General features: G+C 50.1%; 2 protein-coding genes across 2 annotated transcripts in view; one reads left to right on the top strand and one right to left on the bottom strand.

Annotated features, from left to right (window-relative positions):
- ANKMY1 (ankyrin repeat and MYND domain containing 1) overlaps positions 1-15593 on the bottom strand; it is a 59728-nt gene extending 44135 nt beyond the window's left edge. Inside the window, 7 exon segments of the mRNA XM_074398750.1 lie at positions 757-841; positions 844-1227; position 12188; positions 12383-12526; positions 13972-14161; positions 14850-15012; positions 15479-15593. Of these exon segments, the coding sequence (XP_074254851.1) occupies positions 757-841; positions 844-1227; position 12188; positions 12383-12526; positions 13972-14161; positions 14850-14995 (950 nt within the window). The 5' untranslated portion in view covers positions 14996-15012; positions 15479-15593.
- A 2510-nt stretch (positions 15594-18103) lies between these two features.
- Positions 18104-19868, top strand: DUSP28 (dual specificity phosphatase 28). The gene is made up of 2 exons (XM_010347329.3): positions 18104-18829; positions 19045-19868. Exons 1-2 carry the CDS (start codon positions 18437-18439, stop codon positions 19180-19182), a joined length of 531 nt encoding a protein of 176 aa, XP_010345631.3. The 5' UTR covers positions 18104-18436; the 3' UTR covers positions 19183-19868.
- The last annotated feature ends 639 nt before the right edge of the window (positions 19869-20507 follow it).

Here is a 20507-nt window from a genome sequence, read left to right as displayed (position 1 = left end):
ACCTTCTTTTTTTTTTTATTTTTAAAAAAAAGCATTCAACACTTCTCCTTGGATGGTGGCTGACTTTCTTGAGGCTCTGGGTAGGGTAAGAGGGTTTTTTGAAGACCAACAGAGCAGAGAATCTTTTCACACCATCCTTGGACAAATCAAAGGCCTGGCTTGGCCCCAACACCGCTCTGCCCTGTGTTACCACCCTCGGCTCTCAGGCAGCTCCCTCACCACCTCACACAGTAATGACAAAAACCCTGCTCTCCACGTCAACCCTGCCAGGAGCCTTGGCCCACAGAGCACCTAAGGACCGACGCAGTGGTGGGGCAGGGCATTAGCTCCGGCCTGCACGGGGCGAAATGCCCGGAGCCCAGGGCCAGGACTCACCCTCAGCTCCACGGACCCAGGAGCTTCTCCCCGGCCACATCCCCCCCGGGTTCCACCCCGGAGTCCTCGGGACTCCCCTGGCTGCACATCCGCCAGGCCACCTCGTGATCACTCCTATCCCCAAGCGTGGGTGGGTGGGATCCTGGGACCCCCATTCCCCTGCACATACGTCCAGGGCCCACCTTCCTCCCAGCGCCAGCTGGCAGGGTCTTCCCCTCCCACTTCATTACCGCCCCCATCAGTCACTTCGTGGGAGAGGTGACTTTAGGTCACCCGGAGCGAGCAGCCTCCGTGGCAGGCGGCTGAGGGCCTCGGGCGCCTGCCTAGGGAGTGGTCGGCGCGGTGCAGGGCTCTGGGGTAAGAGCAGTGGAGACTGGTCACCTGAACCTGTAAGTCTGCTTCTGGATTCTGACCAACAAAGGGGTCTCGTTGGTTATGAACCAGGGTTCTCCGTCCTCCACGAACGAGGGATGTCATTGAGGAAGATGCGGGCGTCCAGCTCTTGGCGGAAGGAGCTGGTCATGGGCAGGTGCTCACTGTCGGTGGAGTAGACGCACATCTCGGGAGGCAGTGTGAGGTCGTCGTGGAGAAGCAGCCGCTTGTACTCATAGAAAAAGGGGTCCTGTCCCTCCTGCAGTCCCCGCTCTGTCTCCGCCTCTTCTGCGAGGCTGATCCTTGCAGCGCTGTGGGTGAGGAAGCTGGAGAACTCAGGGTAGCTGAGGAGGGAGAAGCCCCCGGGGCTCGGGGTGCACAGCTTGATGAGGTGCTCCCGGAACCACAGCCCCACATCCTGGCTGCCGTCAGGGTAGGTCTCGACGCCTGGCCCGAACCGCTGGTCCGCTTGTACAGCCCCTGCCAAGGAAGCACAGCAGGCAAGGCGAGATGGCACCGCGCAGCGGCGTGCTGGCTCAGCTTCGCACCGGCAAAAGAACGCCCGGAGCGGAGACGTTTCCCGGGAAACGCGTCCATTCTCCCAGCGCGCATCTCTGCAGGCTTTGGCCGCGCTTTCCGGGGAGCGAGGCCCACCAGCTCTCCCGAGGAGCAGGAAGGGGGCACTCCACGGACAACGTGGAGCAGGGCAGGGAGGTCTCGGCGGCCTCTGAGAAGGTGAGGACATGATGGGGGCTCAAGCTGAAAGCGTGTCAGAGACACCAGGTGTGGGTTCGATTCAGGGAGCCCAGCCCAAACACCGCGACAGGCTGGGGCAGCAGTGCGTGGGGAGGAGGTGCAGGCGGCAGGTCAGCTGTGACCCAAGAAGGGGCAGGAGGAGGAGGAAGAGACAGAGGAAAGGAGAGGAGGAGGCAAGAGGGAAGGGCAGGAGAGGAGGCCGAGGGGAGGAGGGAGGGGGAGGGAGGGGGAGGGAGGGGGAGGGAGGGGGAGGGAGGGGGAGGTAGGAAGGGGGAGGGGAAGGGAGGAGAAAGGGAGGGGGAGGGAGGAGGAAGGAGGGGGAGGGGGAGGGAGGCGGAGGGAGGGGAGGGAGGAGGGGGAGGGGAAGGGAGGGGGAGGGAGGAGGGGGAGGGGAGAGAGAAGGAGGGGAAGGAGGAGGGGGTAGGGGGAGGGAGGGGGAGGGAGGGGAGAGAGGGGGAGGGAGGAGGAGGGGGGAGAGGGGGGAGGAGGGGAAGGAGGAGGGGGAGGAGGGAGGGGGAAGGGGGGAGGAGGGAGGGAGGGGAGGGAGGGACGGGGGAGGGAGGAGGGGGGGGGAGGGGGAGGGGGGAGGGGGGAGGAGGGAGGGGAGGGGGGGAGGGGGGAGGGGGAGGGAGGAGGGGGGAGGGGGGGAGGGAGGAGGGGGAGGGGAGGGAGGGGGAGGCCCTGAGGCCACGCCCCCACCGGACCCTGCAGCCACGCCCCCACCGGACCCTGCAGCCACGCCCCTCAGTCTCACTCTGCAGCCACGCTCTCCAACCCCGACCCTGCGACCCTGCTCCAACTCCCCCGTCCCTGCGGCCACGCCCAGACCCCGACCCTGCGTCCACGCCCCCACCCCGACCCTGCGGCCACGCCCCCACCCGACCCTGCGGCCACGTCCCCACCCCCCACTCTGAGGCCACGCCCCCACCCCGACCCTGCGGCCACGCCCCACCCCGACCCTGCGGCCACGCCCCCACCCTGCGGCCACGCCCCCACCCTGCGGTCACGCCCCCACCCCGACCCTGCGGCCACGCCCCCACACCCACCCTGCAGTCACGCCCCCCCTGCGGCCACGCCCCCCCCACCCTGCGGTCACGCCCCCCCACCCTGCGGCCACGCCCCCACCCCACCCTGCGGCCACGCCCCCCCACCCTGCGGCCACGCCCCCCACCCTGCGGCCACGCCCCCCCACCCTGCGGCCACGCCACCCCACCCTGCGGTCACGCCCCCACCCCACCCTGCGGCCACGCCACCCCACCCTGCGGCCACGCCCCCCCACCCTGTGGTCACGCCCCCACCCCACCCTGCGGCCACGCCTCCCCCACCCTGCGGTCACGCCCCCCCACCCTGCGGCCACGCCCGGGGTAACTGTTTCAAGGCATTTTGTTTCTCCTTTCTTCACCTACAGTTTCCAGATTCGCTGATAAGTTACCCAAAATGTTATCACACGTTCCATAATGTGACTCTCACCTACTGTCTTCATGTTCCTAGAATTTGTGATACAAAAACAATGGGTATCCAGTCACCGGCTCCTGTTACTGTACTGAACCAATGTCAGTTCTTGGTAAACAACTTAAGAGCGTCTCCTTCCTTCTTCCTTTAAAACCTCACTTGTAACTGCTGCTAAGTGCTCGATTAAACTCCTTTAAATTTAATTAGGCTGAAGTTTTTCTTTTAACAATGGCATTATTCATAAATCCCAAATACTGTAAACAACCCAAATGCCCTTCATTAGGGGGAATAAACTGTGGTAGTTCCAACCAATGAAAATTTATTAAGCAATAAAAAGGAACAAACTCCGGGAACAAACAGATGAATCTCAAATGCATGAGGCTAAGTGTCAGACTTCAGACTCAGAAGACTACACATTGTGTGACTGCATTCTAAACTAAAAATAAGATCCTAAAGCCCCTGAACATACTGAATGGACCCCCACTTGGCCAAGGGGATCCCAGAAAAGCCTGAAAAACTGTGTGCTTAGCCAGAACAGGAAGGAAAGTCAGACAGACCTTGTCATGCCCCTTCCCTTTTTGAGTTTAGACACAACTGACCAGCACTAATATTAAAACAGAGCCCAGAAGGCTGACCAAACAGGCTCTTTGTGGAAATAAGATCGCAAATTATAAGCAAGACCTAAGGCCACGCCTAGCAAGGCCACGCCCGCAGGCCGTCAATGTTGCTATGTAGCATCCCCAACTGAAAACATTCCTTTGCGCTGACTCCAAGTTTTAGACAGAGCCTTTAACCAACTGCAAATTACAGAATCCCTGAGTCCACCCATAACCTGTAAGCCTCCTCTTCCACACAGCCTGCTTTTATGGACCTAACCAATGCGTGTTTTCCATGTATTGATCAGTCTTTGCTGTAGCTCTTGTTTCCCTTCAACACATAAAACTAAACTAATCTGACTGCCTCAGGCACACCTGACTCCTTGAGACTGTGCTTCCCTGAGCCAGGGCCATGAAATGGACACAGCATTCCCATAGACAGTGTTTCGGATAAACACAGAAATTAACCCTTCTGGCTTTTTTTTTTTTTTTTTTTTTTTAGACAGAGTCTTGCTCTGTCATCAGGCTGGAGTGCAGTGACGCGATCTCGGCTCTCACTGCAACCTCCACCTCCCAGGTTCAAGTAATTCCCCTGCCTCAGCCTCCCAAGTAGCTGGGACTACAGGTGCATGCCACCACATCTGGCTAATTTTTTGTATTTTTAGTAAAGACAGGGTTTCACCATGTTGGCCTGGATGGTCCCGATCTCCTGACCTCATGATCTGCCCGCCTTGGCCTCCCAAAGTGCTGGGATTACAGGAGAGAGCCACCGCGCTCGGCCTAAAAAGTATCAGAGAACTGAAACTCACCAAATCACTGCATTCAGTGAGACTCCAGGGCCCTCATTCACCATGATTGCTTCCTTACCCCTCCTGAGTTCCTGTTTCCTCACCCATCATTACATTTCTTCCCTGCTACCTAAACCCCTGGTTCTATTCAGTCATGGAGATGAGGGTTTGAGACTGAGCCCCCATGTCCTTGGCTGCAGCTCCCCAACTGTCTCGGCCAGGACACTCCTGGGGCTTACTTGTTGCTGCAGAGGTTGGATTGTGTTTGGTGACTGTTTGTGTGCATGTGTCATGGGAAATTTAAATTCAGTAAATGGATACTCATTTATAATACTTTTTGTATTATATTCTTCAGAATCCAGAGTTTGCTGTGGAATGGGAAAGCAAAATGGTGTTCTGTGTGGTTTTTATGCTGCTGTTTTAAGCAGGGTTAGGAAGTATTAGTTGGTTTCAGGTGATGTTCTTCTGTGGTGCTGTTTGGCCCAAGTGCTCTTTGGGGTCTGGGGAGGTTGGCCTTTAAAAATAATACTACCATAAAAACTGCTTTACCCAAAATTTTGGTCCACAGCCTTCACTGGTTTACCTATTGAGGCTAACAAAGTTCAGCCATGTAAACACGTTTGTAGACTGGTGAATTTGTATTGCTATCTCATGGCTAGAGTTCCAAGGGGTGTGTGTGTGTGTGTGTGTGTGTGTGTGAATACATGTCTAGATCTGTTTATGTATATACAGTTATTATATGTTGCGTCTACCAAATTGGCTTATAAATAAAAGGGCACTCATAAATGAATAAGTCCAAGCAATTTTCAATTCATAAATTTGGTGAACTTATGAATTGAAATTAAGCAGATTATTTCATTACTTATTAAGTAAATTATTTACTTAATTTCCAATTTCATTAAGTAAGTAAACAAGTCCAAGCAGTTTTCACAAGACTTAAGTAAATTTTTACTAAACAAATGGGCTTTGAAATTATAGGTAAAACAAAAATAGAAATGTCGTCAGTATTGTCCGCATAGTTATGAGGTTCCATGGTATAATGGTGAGCACTCTGGACTCGGAATCCAGAATTGTCAGCATATATTTTTATCTGGGTCTTATATTTGTCTTTGCTAGATATTTTTGAGATATCACGATTTGGCACACAGAAGGTTATAAAACCATAAACCCAGCCAAAACAAAATGATCTTTCTGTGAATTTTTTTATAAATAAGACTAATTTATTGTTGTTGGTTCAATGAAAACAGCTGAATCTTCCGAGTTATTGGTGAAAATACCTATGTAGTTAACTTTAAGCTTCTTATTTAGATGAATACCTAATATTCACAGGTTATAAAATGGTTAACACAGAAATAAATGATAAACAAATAATCTAGATAAACTGCTAAAAATAAAATGTATTTATATACATTACATAAGTGCTATAGGTGAACTTTTATGTAATTTTAAATCTTACAATTATTTTTGATGTTCAATAGATATCTAAGTCATTTCTAATTAAGAAAGGGTTATAGTATGGGGAAATATGTTTCTAAAAACTGTGGAACTGTTCTCATCTATAAAATGCTAATATCTGATAGTTTTGGATTTCTTGCTTCCTAGGGTTTCAGTAAAATGTAAGGTTACTAAGAATAAAAATTATAGTTAATATAGAATTCTGTATATAAAATGTATCAAAGAAGATGTACTCTTAGTGAGAAAAAGCATAATTTGTCCAACTCAGAAGTTATCTAAAGGTTAATTCAATTTGTAGATTCAAAGGTTTATTTATGAAACAAAGTAAAAGGAACCAGTAAGTAGGGGAGAGAGATGTGAAAAAAGTCATGGATATGAAGATATATTTTTGTTAAGGAAGGTTATAAAGAAAAAAAAATTTTTCATGAGAAAAAAAAATCTTGTATGGTAAATTTTTGTCCTAAAATGATTGATTACTTTAAAAATAAAAGAAAATTTAGAGCAAAACAGAAAGTCCAAGTATGTCACAGATGGTCTGTGTAAAGCACATGCAGTTTTCTCCTGTTTCTTTGTGTGTCTATCTTTGTGAATATACAGAGAAAATAAAAAGTTGAAAAAGTTTAGATAGTAACATATTCTTTAAAACCTGATAGAACATTGGAGAAGTTTGGCTAATTAACATAGCTCGAAGTTAAAGGTCTTAGTCTTGAGGAAGGTAAATTAAGAGATACTGCCATTAAATATATTGGCAGTTTGGCAATTCTTTTTTAATAGAGTTAAACATGAAACCAGTTTGAACATGGAGCCAAATTTCATATAAATGCCTGCACTGCTTTGTTTCACACTGTATTTGCTCTTCACATAGGTAGTACTTGCACTAAGGTGCTTACTGGTCATGTGCCTGAAGTGAATTTCTTAATTGCACAAAATGTACAGTGATGTTGGTGATCTTAAAGACATTAATTTGTGTACAAGGAATAAAATGTTCTGTGTTCTTTTAGGCTCTGGGTAACACTTTAGCATCTAAGGTTAACTGAGTAAGAGAAAGATTTGGGATTGGTTTCCTGTTTGTTTTTGCTTTTGATTTTCAATTATTCACTGTTTGTTCTCCTTTGAGTTTTACATATATATATATATATATATATATATATATATATATATATATATATGTATATAAAACCACTGATGCTTTTTACTTTTTAATGGAAGGCTTTTATTCGGTTCTGTGAACAGTCACTTTATTTACTATGTATTTCTAACAAGTCATCATTTGTTCTATTTATCTAGATTTCCTAAGCTACCTTTGCCAAGCCTGCAAAAATTGGTAAGGGCACATCAGCCATTTAAATTGTGGCTGGTTGGTTTTGCTTACCTCAAATGATCTAGAGAAGACTTATTTTTACAAGTTCTGAACAGAAATAGTACAATATTTATTTAGTTATTTGAAAAAGTAGTTGAGAATGAAAATGTTTAAATGGTAATTCAATTACCTTATTTCCAAGGTAATTCAATTCAATCCATTTGAGATGGTTTCAGATCTCTAGATAATAAGAAAAAAAATTGTGTTGTATGTACAGAGTTTTAATGTTTAGGAAAGATTGACCTTGTCCTTAAAGAAATTATATTAATTGGGATTTCTCTCAAACTAATTTAGTTGTGTTTAGCATTATTAAAACTAAGTGACATTCACTTAGATTCAGTAATGATAATTTTTAAAAGTGAGTTTCTAGTGATTTTTATCCTAAGCCATTTATCACTGATGGGCCTTCATGTATGCACTCAAAAGCAAAGTATGCACAAGTGTTGCACTGGTTTGAAGATTTTAGTGGTGAAAGTTACCTTATCAGTTGTCAGCACTGAATCTAGAAACCAATCTTGGAAATGTGTGATGATACCCTTTTAAAATAGCTGAAAAGAAGTTACTCAAAATTTTCAGAACTATATATTAACATGGGTGTGCTTATTCTTACTTTGTCCCTATTTTGTTCCATAATATTTAAGTGAAAGGAGATTAAAGGAAAAGAAATTAATATTGAATTTCCAAACTGATATTTGTGTTTACCATCTTTTTAACCCATTTCCCATTTAGGAAAAACAAGTGCAGCTTGCTGCCAACACTCATTTAATTTTACATAAACACACTCTGAGGCTGGAGCAACTCTGATTTTCAATACAAAAATAACTCTTCCCAGAGTAATTTCTAAATGGAATTTGTCTCTAATCCCAATATATATGATGTTACTTTAGAATTAGTGATGAGCATTCTCAGGGCAAACAGTAAATAGGTTAAATGATGGAGAGCAAAGTTAGTTTTCTTACTTTGGTAAGTCTGACATAGGACTTACCACACTTTTGATGTTTTCAGTCACAATTCTGTTCCTAGAATGCTAGCAACTAGATATATGCAGTGAGTAACCCAACTCGTTAATACAGTGGTTTAAAGTACTGCAGGCAGTAACTCAGATGCCAAATCACAGTGTTTTAATTTGTAACATATTAGAGAGAATAATAGGATTTTCTGCAATATAAACATCCTACTGAGTAATCATTATGCTGTGAAGTTATAGGGCTTTAACTCCTGGGTCTGAAGAAGGCACCAACCCCTGCTAAATCTTTAATATTGATACAAGTTGAAGTCTCATCTTCAGATCCAGGAGAAGGTGACAATTAAAACGAACTGCTTTTGTAAGACACAGGGCCAGAAATTACAACTGTTCAGTCCCTCTAGACCCAGGGACTACTGCAGAATAGGTGGGTACATGAGATTTTAAGGGCCAATTTTGAGGGATAATATTAGTTCAGAGTTTTTCTACACATTAAACATCAGTATCAAAAATACACTAATGCAAGGACAGTGTCTGGGCCCCTGTGTCAGAATAACATGGGTTTCTTGGAGCACTGATTTGGTCTTTAATAGAAAATTGTAAAAGATTATAAAAAGTAAACAGAAATCTTACCTTATGATTAAACTGATTAAAATTAGATAGATTTGTTTATAAGGTTTTATTAAAATTAACATTAATAATACACCATAGAAAGGTAAAATATGGTTTTCTCTTTCAAAAGCATTTTTCATGTAAGAGATGAGATTTTATTTACCTTTTGAGTAGAACTACAGAATAAAAAATAGGGGGAGAGAGGCCAACGGATTTAGTCAGTCTCACGTGTTTTGTTTGCTTGTTTGTTTGTTTGAGGTGGAGTTTTGCTGTTGCCCAGGCTGGAGTGCAGTGGCAAGATTTCGGCTCACTGCAACCTCCACCTCCTGGGTTCAAGTGATTCTCCTGCCTCACCCTCCCAAGTAGCTGGGATTACAGGCACCGACTACCATGCCTGGCTAATTTTTTGTATTTTTAGTAGAGATGGGGTTTCACCATGTTGGCCAAGGTAGTCTCAAATTGTTTTTTTGGTTTTTGAGGCAGCATCTCATTCTGTCACCCAGGATGGAGTGCAGTGATATAATCTTGGCTCACTGCAATCTCTGCTTCCCGGGTTCAAGTGATTCTTGTGCCTGAGCCTCCCAAGTAGCTTGAATTACAGGTGTCTGCCACTATGCCCAGCTAATTTTTGTATTTTTAGTAGAGACAGGTTTCACCATGTTGGCCAGGCTGGTCTTGAACCCCTGACCTCAAGTGATCCACCCACCTCGACCTCCCAAAATGCTGGGATTACAGGTTATGCTGTCTTTTGTTTACATCTTAATGTTTAGGAAACTGAGTCTTCTATAAAAGAGAAAATGTTTTTGTAACATAATTTTGGCTAAATGAATGACTGTAGTAACTTGTGATCCTGTTTTGTGATGTCAAGTATCTGAAACCTTTGATATTGACAGGCTTTTCAATAGCAAATTTCAAAGTTCTAAATTCAGTATTTTTGACCTTAAATTAACGTTTTTTGGATATTAGGCTTCCTGAAGTCCAAGAGAGAAATATTAGGCTTATTTGTTATGTTAGAATTACACAGGAAGCATTGTAAATTATAAAGTGGTATTTAACTTTCTTTGGGTTATATTTATATAGAGATATGTGGTTAATATGTGTTCCAGGATTTATGACATTCTTAAAATTCTAATATGTCTAAATATATGTTGTTAGTAATAATTAATGATTATTATGTTAAATTGTTATAAACACAGAAATAACCAAATTTCCTTGTCAACTCTGCCTTTGACTATGTCTGTCTTAAGAATTCTGTCATCCACAATTGTTGTTTTGCTTTGATCCTTCTAAAAAAAAAAAAAAAGTGACTTATAATCAGCTACAGTCCCAGGTTTGCTGCTTTGGGAGAGTTCATTAAAAGGACTATGGAATTCAGGTTCCTGATAGCTTTGGAGACCGTGCCACTGTATGAGAGAGAAAACTTTCACTGCACTAACTGAAAGGCGGATGTGTTCATAAAGATTGCCAATCCAATATGAAGTAGAGCAGGAGTTCATTGCATGGACTGAGCTAATGGGGGACTGTAATACTTTTTAAGAGTTTTTTGTTTGGTTGGTTGTTTTTTTTTAAAAAAAAAAAAAAATATATATATATATATATATATATAGAGAGAGAGAGAGAGAGAGAGAGAGAGCTGATTCTTCTTTTGTCTATCAGAGTCAGGAGAATTTTTTCTTTTGGGCTATTTATGGCCTTGAAATATACTTTAAGTATACTGAGTCTACATTTGTAAACAAAATTTGAATCATATTTCTTTCTCTGCCTAATTTCTCCAGAAATTTTAAACTATTCTTGAATATTCTTGATGAATGACAATGTGTTTGTTTGCATATGTTTAATAAGAATCTGTTTTATTTTATAATGGGACATAGTTGGAGGAACTGGTTATTTTCCGAAGGCTTCAACTGAAATGGCCTTGTGAGAGGTTCCAGTGAAGCCAGTTTAGAAGAGGCTACGTGAACCATGGTTCTTGCTGCACTTTGTGTGGGTAATCAGGGCATGTATATGAAACTGAAGCTTATTTTGCAGGTAGGTTGTCCTGTTATGATTTGTCTTTGGTGCAGTGGGGAAATGGAAAGAGAAAGAACGTCTTTTAGAAGAAAACTATATTAGATTAACCTTTGATTCCTGGGTGGCCACATGGTCACCCATGGTGTAGAGCTGCCCACAATGCCCCTCCTCAGCATAGAGCAGCCAGAAAAAGCCACAACCCAATTCCCCATGATTGAGGAACTGATAAATTAAAAGCGGGGACTGAAACCAGCCCAGTAATCCTACAGAGAGTTGCTTCCAGAGAAACATAAAAATTGATCCCTCTGGTCTTAAAGCTTGAAACTTAAATTTGTTTTATCTGAGTTCCTTCCTCAGGAAAGACCTTCAGTCCTCTCAAATGTACTAAAGAACTGTAACTCCTCTTGAAAAGTATCAAAGAACTAAAACTCACCAGACCATGGCATTCAGCGAAGGACTCCAGGCCCTGCATTCACCACTACGGCTTCCTCGCCCCTCCCAGGTTGCTGTTTTCTCACACATTGTTACATTTCTTCCTTGCTGTATAATCCCCTAGTTATTCTGTCAGGGAGATGGATTTGAGATGGAGTTCTGGTCTCTTCAGCTGCATCTCCAGTTACAGCCTTCTTCCTTGGCAATACTCACTGTCTCAGTGATTGGCTTCTGTGCAGCAAGCAGCAAGGCCGAGAGTGAGCCCCTGGTGTTTCAGTAACAGCCACTCACATTGGCTCCTAACAAACCTCTTTAAAATATTTTACAGAGTTTGTTTTTTTCTGTTGACACCATTAATACAGTATTCTCACAAGGGCAAAATTCCAGGCCAAGACAGATCAGCCACAGTTTGTTGAGGGAGACATTTATTACAAAGGCCATGGCAATCTTTTGGCGGCGATGGAACTGTTTTTATACCCTGATTGCAGTAACATAACCCTATAATTGTCAAAAACTTTCAGAACTATATATTAAAATGGGGAATTATTATTTTTGACACCAAGTTTCACTCTTGTTACACAGGTGGAATGCGATGACGCAATCTCGGCTCACCACAACCTCCACCTCCCAGGGTCAAGCGATTCTCCTGCCTCAGCCTCCCAAATAGCTGGGATCACAGGCATGCACCACCACGCCCAGCTATTTTTTTGTATTTTTAGAAAAAGCGGAGTTTCTCCATGTTGGTCAGGCTGGTCTCAAACTCCATACCTCAGGTGATCCACGTGCCTCGGCCTCCCAAAGTGCTGGGATTACAGGCCTGAGCCACTGTGCCCGGCCTAAAATGGGTGAATTTTACTGTAAATTATACTGTAATAAAAGGGGGGAAAAGCATCTGTATTTGAAAGCCTGGGCGTGTTCTCCATTTAAAAAGGCACATTTCAAATATTATATGTACAGTGATCCAGTTTACATATTTAAAAATAATGTAAAAGATATATAACAGTTTGCTAATTACCCTCTGGGGGATAAAACGCAAGGAGGCTTTTATCTTCTATCCATTCCCTTATCACTGATAGCATTTTAATTATTAAAAGTGAAAAAGCTACTTGTAAGTAAACAAATTAATTTCCCCAAGACTTAAATATGTTTTTGTTCAGTGACCTAGACACCACGGCCGCACCCCACCAATGGAACGCAGCGGCCACCTCACCTGGAAGAGCCTCGTCTTCATGCGCATGGTGCCGTAGCCTTCCCGGTGGCTGAGATAAAACGTGCCCGTGAAACTGGAGCCATCTGGCCACGTGTAGGTACCCAGGCCATGGCAGTGGTCCCGGTAAAACTGCCCATGGTACGTCTGTGAGATGGAGAAGATGGTGAGAAATTGCCGCTCTTCCAGAACCTGACAGATGCCCTCGAGGCCGTGCCACCCCGCCTGGTTGGCAATGAATGGGGACCACCTGGGGCTGTGGCAGAACTCAGGGGTGCCTGGCAGGTGATTATTAGAGTTGGCACCTGAAGTGCCCAGAGGGGTTACCAGGCAGTCAGCCCGATAGCCTCTGTCTTCTCCTCAGGTGTCGAACGTTGGGGGGCTTCAAACTGCCTAGACACCCATCAGAAGACCACGGACCTGCCTTCTCCCTGGTGACCTTCACCTTAGGTTTTGGGGGGCCTGTCCCCACTTAGGAGCCCCATGCTGCTGGGCTCCCTGTCTGGTACAGGGGTAACAGGCTGGCCCTGGGCAGTGGGCTGTGAGCCCCAGTGGGCACAGGGCAGGCCTCTGGTTTATAACTCCTCAGCACTGGCCAGACCTGAGCCCCACAAACAACAGGGATGAGTGTGTCAGAGCCTGCCCCTCTACCAAGGCCCCAGAGGGAAAATGAACGTGAGTTCACGACAAGGGCTTCCAGTCAGGAGACCTTCGCACTCAGTGCAGGGTACCACCTTTTCCTCCACGCAGGACGGGCCTGGAGTGCCCGCACAGTCGTCACGCCCACAGTCCACCCAGACCTGACGCCGACGTGACAGGCATGGCAATGTTCACAGCTTAGTGGCCCTTCCATTTCTTTTGGCAACGGACACCCTCTCCCTGCAGAGAGGATTCCCCAAGGGACCCCGCTGCAGAGCCTGGCCAACCAGGGGAGGCCTTAATCCCACCCCAGCCTTGATGGTTGTGACCACTTCACGCATTCCCAAGCCAGACCAGCGTCCTTCTGGGGCCTTTCTCTCTCTCAGGGTATTTGATGCCACCCCCAGGGGCTGTGTAGATGGAGCAAGGTCAGTCTTAGAACCCCCTTGTGGAGACGGAAAGAGAGAGGGCCTAGTTAGATCACTAGAACCCTGGATCCAGCCAAACCTGACGCTGCCTCACCCCTGGACTTTCCGTTACAAGCGCCAACAGAGGCCTTTTCAGTTTCAGCTACACTGAATGTGGGCTCAGGACCCAGCCTGGGGGTGCAAAACTTGTTCTCATTTTGTCTTTTAGAACACTCGCTGCCTTCTACTTAAGCCTAGACACAGGCAGTTTCACCAACAGATGACATTGCTATGGTCATTTGTAATTTTAAAATGTTTGCCCAGAGCTTCCCACACCTCATCCTGTGGACCGTAGCAAACCATTGGTGTGATTTTGGAAGTTGGGAAAGATGCTTTTCTCTGGCCATTTCTCAAGGAGGAAAGACTTTAGCCTGGTATCCTGTCTGCTGATGGGCCTAAAAGTTCCTGTCTCATCATACTTAGAAGGAGAGAGGCCAGCCCCAGAGGCCCTGGGGGAGGAGGCGGAGAAAGTGTGGCAGCAATTACCTCACCCGTGGGCCAAGAGAATTCGCCATATCCAAGCTTCATGTTCAGCCCAAACTGCCCCCGGTACACACAGCCGTCCGGCCACTCCTGCACACCCTGGACGAGCTGCAGATGGGCCTCCTTCAGGTCCTGCACCCTCAGCGGGCCCTCAGATTCCTCCTCTTCCTTCTCAGAGGCTTCTGAGACATCCCTAAAAGGACAGGAGCAGAGGGAGGAAGAGCGGGATGGCTGCATGCATTCAGTGGCTGCTGAGCACAACCTGGCGTCTCATTTCACCCCACAGCCCCAGGGCAGGTGCTGCCGCATCCCCGCTCCACGGGAGGGGACACCAAGGCACAGAGGGTGCAGCGATGGCCGAGGTCACACAGGAAGTGGAATGCATAGCAAGGCTGCCAAGGGACAGGGGGGACGCTGCCAGGCCGGAGAGGCAGGACCAGTCGGCCTCTCCAGCCCGGGCCTGTGGCTGCAGCTCCTGAGACCCAGGCCCTCTGGCCCACTCCTGCTGCCTGCAGGATGTGGGTGCTCACAGCCAGGTTCTCATTCAAGGACCAGCAGTGCCAGCCTCAAGCCGGACAGAAAGCAGACTGCCCATACATGTGGGCCCATGGGAGGTCAGAGGCCAGCTGGAGAGACAGCCAGCTCACACTAGGATGGACAGGTGGACGGGTGGACAGATGGAAGGGTGCAGGGCTGGGAGTGTGCTGCAACGGGGGGAGCAGCGACCAGGGTGCATTTGCCATCACTCACAGGGTGTCCAGGCTTGCGGATTTCTCGGGGAGTGACACAGTCAGCCGTTCCCACTGCTCACCTCAAGGAGCAACCCGGCTAACCCTGGGCCCGGGTCAGGTCGGGCCTCCCTGCCCGGGGCTCCCCCGCACCTTGAGGCGAAGACAGCGCCGCTCTGCAGGGACCCCAGCTCCTCGGCATCGGGGGTCTCGCTGCCCTTCCCCTCCAGTGGGCGTTGGGGGCTGCCGGCCCCGGAGGCTCCGTCGTCGAAGCCCAGGGAGGTGCGGCCCGCGTCCATGTCTGTGAACTTCCACCCTGGAAGCAAAGCCGGACCGCACATTTGCCCCCGGGGCTCCTGCAGGGAACTCGCACTCGGAGGGTCCCCGGGGTCCAGCCCGCAGCCCGTGGGCCTCCGAGAACCCAAACCCCGCCATGAACCGCGCCGGAGCCCGGGCCGCCATCCCTGGGAGTCCTCAGGGAGGCCTGTCGGAACCCTGGGGAAACTTCGCCCGCGCTCCCAGGTGTCCCTGCCCCTTCCTGGGCGGGGACCACAGCAAGCGCGGTCGCGGCCACGCGGCCAGATCAGGTCCACGCCCGCCATCGCCCAAGGGGCGCCGCTGACGGCGGGTCTCCGCCACGGGCCTCGGAAGCCAGCGCCCACCGAACCTCACACCCCCAGGCGCTGGGCCCCTCCCCAGTGGTCTCCCCCACCCGCCGCCCCACGGAGCTCGGGGATCCCCCCCAGGCCCGGCTCCCAGCGTCCCTGCCGCGTGGGCCGCACCAAGCAAAGCTCAGAGAGCTCGCGCCGGACAGCACGGAGACCGGGGGACGACCGCGGACCGCAGCCACGGCGGACGCGCCCTCCCGCCCCGACCGCGCGCCTTAGCAGCGGGAGAGCGTCGCGTTGCCCTGGAGACAGCCCCGCCCCACGCCCGCTGCCGCCCGCCGGCTCCGCCAATCCCCGCGCCAGGACGCGCCCGGCCCCGCCCCCGGGCGTGGCCGCCCTCTGCGACTTCAGCCGCTCGGAGGCCGCATCGGTCCCAGCCTCCCTGGGTCCTGGGCCGGGTGCCCCTGGGGGAGAAAGCGCTAAATTCTCCCATCACTCCTGCGCCGTGGGATTTCTGAGGAAACTGAGGCCCAAGCGTTAACTTGCCCTGATCACCGATCACCTAGCACGCGGTGGAGCCACGGCTTGATCAAGCCCTGAGGACCCCAGCCTTTGTCCATTCAGTGAATGTGGAAGGCGCAAGGGGAGCCCGAGGCCTGCAGAGGGAAGGAGATGAGGGAGGCCGCAGGAGTCACCGCGGAGAAGAGGGATGGGCTGTCCTGTCTAGGGGAAAGCCTGAGGGAGAGGATTTCTCATGGGGCCTCACGGGATGCGCAGGAGCTCTCCAGGCTACAGAGCACTTGCAGGCATGCACCATGGTGGGAAACAGGCCTTCCTGGAAAGAGGTGCGGGGCTTGCGTTTCTCAACGCAGACTGCCTTTGAGAACAGGGCGGGGGTGTGTGAAGAGCTGACGCCTGGGCCCGCCCCACTGGATCGCTTTTCCAGGACTAAGGCCTAAGGCTGGGCCAGGATTCCGGGGTTCTGGAGGCACTGCCTCCACACGCCAGTGCCTGTCTCCGAGTTCACTTCTCTCTACAGTAAAATCTCATTTTATACCATGACCCAGTACAAACAACTCAGAAAAATGTCCCATTAAAAGTTCACCATACTACATGCACCCTAGGATTTTCATGTCGTCTATTCTATACCATTTCTCTAAACACTAAAATGGTGATCATAAACCACAGAACTGATTTCACAACCCACATTAGTTGTGAATTACAACTTGCTAAGGAGTCAGAATCAACATGTAGAAAAGCTCCGTCTTAGCAAGCACTCTGGTTACACCGTGGGAGGCTGGCACCGAGCCCAGGAGGCAGAGGCTGGCCCAGACTAAATGTGGCAATGAGACACACAGACACGTAGGCTGAACTGGTTCCCAATTCATTAGCTCGATGGGGTGTGAGTATGATGGTTCAAGTAGACTTTTGGAGCACAAAACTCAACCAACCACCAACTGTAAACAGTGATGATTAATGGAACAGTCCAGAAGGAGGGGCTTCAGGTTTTACTGGATGCATTTCAGTGCCCAACAATGGCATCAAGGACCGGGGCTCTCCCATCTCCTCCGCTTTCACCCAAGGCTGGTTTCCCTTACAGCATGAGAGAACAGAGGAGCTTTCTAAAGCTCTCTCCTTCATGAGTTATTAGACATTAAGCCTATTTTGCCAGAGCAGTCACGGGAGCGTGGGCTTCACTGCTGGCCAGAGACAATTAGGACCAACTCCTAGGAGGTGGAGAGACAGTGTCTCAACCTAATCAATGGCTCCCATGAATTCTGGGGGGCGGGGGGGGAAGGGGGAATTCCACCCTTTCTTCATCTCAGGAAAGCTGGGAGTCCTTCCTTAGGGTAGAGTAAGTGGGCAATAAGACCGTGGTAAGATCTGCGAAGAGATGACGTCAGTGGCTGCAACCACTGAGGACCTGGCCACAGACTTATTTGAGTCTTCAGCTCAAGAGTGAACCCCAGGCTGCAATCAAGATCTGACAGGTACCAATGTTAGGTGGCTGATGGAACAAAACAACGAAGACAATAACCCCGAGAGAGACTGTATAAAACGTAAACTTCATTACTAATGTCTGTAAGGCTGTGAGACAGTCACTTTTCACTGAATCCAATCCCTGAAAATTACCAGATCTCAGAAAAATTGAAGGGGTCTTTTTTTTGTTTTATTTTTATTTTTATTTTTTTTTGAAGGGGTCTTAAATGGCAACTTCATGGACATTATATGATATTAAATTTTAGAAAGTTACAACGCTGACCCCAATAAATTACTAAGATAAAAACAAAAGGAACAGTGGTTTATGTAGTGATGAAAATAGAAATTACATTTTTATTTTATGAGCCATATGTTACAATACATAGAAAAAAACGCACCAGTTACCCAGGCCGGCCAACATGGTAAAACCCTGTCTCTACTAAAAGTACAAAAATTAGCAGGGCGTGGTGGCGCGCGCCTGTAGTCCCAGCTACTAGGGAGGTCGAGGCAGGAGAACTGCTTGACCCTGGGCGGCGGAGGCTGCAGCGAGCCGAGATGGGCCACCGCCCTCCAGCCTGGCGCAGAGCGAGGCTCGGTCTCAAAAAAAAAAAAAAAAGCACCAGTTACAAAGCGGGCCACAAAATGGAATACACATAAAGCCAGCCACGCGGTCACAAGGGAAAGGAGGCGGACACGAGAACCACGCAGCCCGCGGTCCGCAGGCGCGGGGCAGCCACGGGGCCCTAGTGGAACCACGGGGGCAGCAGTGCGCAGACGCGGCCAAGCCACGCCCCGCGCGCGCCCGGCGCCGCAGTCCGGCCCACACGGACGCCGCTCGGCGCAGGCGCGGCACCGCAGGGAAAGGGGGCGCGGTGTCTGCGGACGGACAGCCCGGGGCCCGGGGCGGCCCAAGGCCCCCACCCCGGCCCAGCGCCCTCGGGAGGCCCGAGCCCCCCGCCATGCCCCAGCCCCGGCCCGGTGCACCTCGGAGGTCTCTAGGACCCGGAGGCGCGCCCGGCGCACCTCGGAGGTCTCTAGGACCCGGAGGCGCCCGGCTCCCACAAATAGACTCCTGGGCGGGCGCCTGAGCCCCAAAAATAGATCCTCAGGGCGGACGCCCGAGCCCGAAAGGCAGACTCTCCGGCGGGCGCCATGGGCCCGGGAGAAGCGGGTCACCGCGGGGCCGCGTCGCCCGTACCGCCGCCATTCGCGCGCGTCGCGCCCTCGCTCTTCCTCGGGAGCGCGCGCGCCGCGGGCGCGGGGGAGCAGCTGGCGCGCGCAGGCGTCACGCTGTGCGTCAACGTCTCCCGCCAGCAGCCCGGCCCGAGCGCGCCCGGCGTGGCCGAGCTGCGCGTGCCCGTGTTCGACGACCCGGCCGAGGACTTGCTGGCGCACCTGGAGCCCACGTGCGCCGCCATGGAAGCCGCGGTGCGCGCCGGCGGCGCCTGCCTAGTCTACTGCAAGAATGGCCGCAGCCGCTCGGCCGCCGTCTGCACCGCCTACCTCATGCGGCACCGCGGCCTCAGCCTGACTCAGGCCTTCCAGGTGGGCGGGCCCCAGGGGGCGGGACTTTCGAGAGGGGCGTGTCTTCCGGGGACGGGTTGTTGGGACGGGCCGGAGCACTTCCGGGAGGGGCGTGGCTCACTCGTGAGGGCGGGCTGAGGGAGGCGGAGAGGCACTTCCGGGCGGGGCGGGGCCGCGCGGGCCCTTCCGGGCCGTTCTGCCGACGTCGGTGGTTCAATGGACCTTCTCGTTTGCAGGCGGTGAAGAGCGCTCGCCCGGTAGCGGAACCCAACCCGGGCTTCTGGTGCCAGCTCCAGAAGTATGAGGAGGCCCTCCAGGCCCAGCCCCGCCTGCGGGCAGAGCCCCCAGCCCTGGGCGTGGGTCCCGAAGCCTGAAGAGGGGGGCCCGGGGACAGAACGTCCCTGCGCCCGTCCGGGGCGGCCCGTCCCTCCTCCCGGTCGCGCCGAGCTCTCCTTTCTGTGTGCGTGAAACGGTGCTTTCAGTTGTCTATTTCCGGCTGAGCTGAGGAACAAATCATCTTACGGATGCAAAGATACATTTGGTAAAACACCGAAGACAGATTAAGCAAAAGCAAAGCGGTCCTTCATTGTTCATACCCGAGAGTCTCGCGCAGTTGGGGGCGCGGGTGCGTTCCTCCCGCCGCAGCGAAGGGCCGGAGCACAGACTGCAGGAACCAGACTCTGGTCACAGGTGAAATCGGGAACAGCAAGTCCTCTTGCGTTTATTTTTAGCAGTGTCGTAAGAACGGACTGGTTCTTCCTGCCTGACCAGATGCTTCTGTTTGAGAAAATGCCCCCCACGTGGGACGACTACGTCAGGAGAGCTGTTGATGAAGACACTGTGGAAGGGCAGCTTGGGTGACTGTGGAATGACTCTCTTCACCTGCCCCTCTGCAGTAGAGCTGGAGCTGTCCCACAGGAGTCAGGACAATATGGACATCCTTTTTCTATTACTGGAGAACTCTGGGACGTTAAGAATTTCGGAAGTGAATTTTTCTCCCATAGCTTCTGGTGTTACCTGTAGTGAAAATAAAGCCAGGTTTTTTTGCTCCTTTCACAAAGCGGCTTCGTCTGGGGAGGAAGCCTGGTAGATTATATTATTTCCATCTCTCGGGGATAACAGTGTGGCACACAGACAACAGAGTAAGAAATGGCTTCATACATTTTTCCGTGGGATGGCCATTCTCAATGTTCTCCAATAAATTGGGGTCATCACAGGACTTGGAAGGTATCGCATTGTAAATAACACTTGAAATGGTACACTTTTTTTTTTTTTTTTTTTTGAGATGGAGTTTTACTCTTACAACCCAGGCTGGAGTACAATGGTGGGATCTCAGCTTATTGCAACCTCTGCCTCCCAGTTCAAGTAATTTTCCTGCTTCAGCCTCCCTAGTAGCTGGGATTACAGGCACCCACCACCACATCCGGCTTTTTTATTTGCTTCTGTAGAGACAGGGTTTCATTACGTTGGCCAGGCTTGTCTTGAACTCCTGACCTCAGGTGATCCACCCATCTTGGCCTCCCAAAGTGCTAGGATTACAGGTTTGAGCCACTGTGCCCAGCCTGTATACTTCTTAAGTGTCTTAATATTGCAAGTAAGCGTTCCTGTTTTATCAGGAAATGGGTATCTTAGCTGCCCAGGTTCTTCACTGAGATGGAATGTGCCGGCCGTGGTGTAGACACTATTTACTTTATAATGC

This window comes from Saimiri boliviensis, chromosome 5 (assembly GCF_048565385.1).
Source record: "Saimiri boliviensis isolate mSaiBol1 chromosome 5, mSaiBol1.pri, whole genome shotgun sequence".
NCBI classification, from domain to species: Eukaryota; Metazoa; Chordata; class Mammalia; order Primates; family Cebidae; genus Saimiri; species Saimiri boliviensis.
The sequence above is the reverse complement of the archived record's forward strand: the minus strand, read 5'-3'. Positions and strand labels throughout refer to the sequence as shown.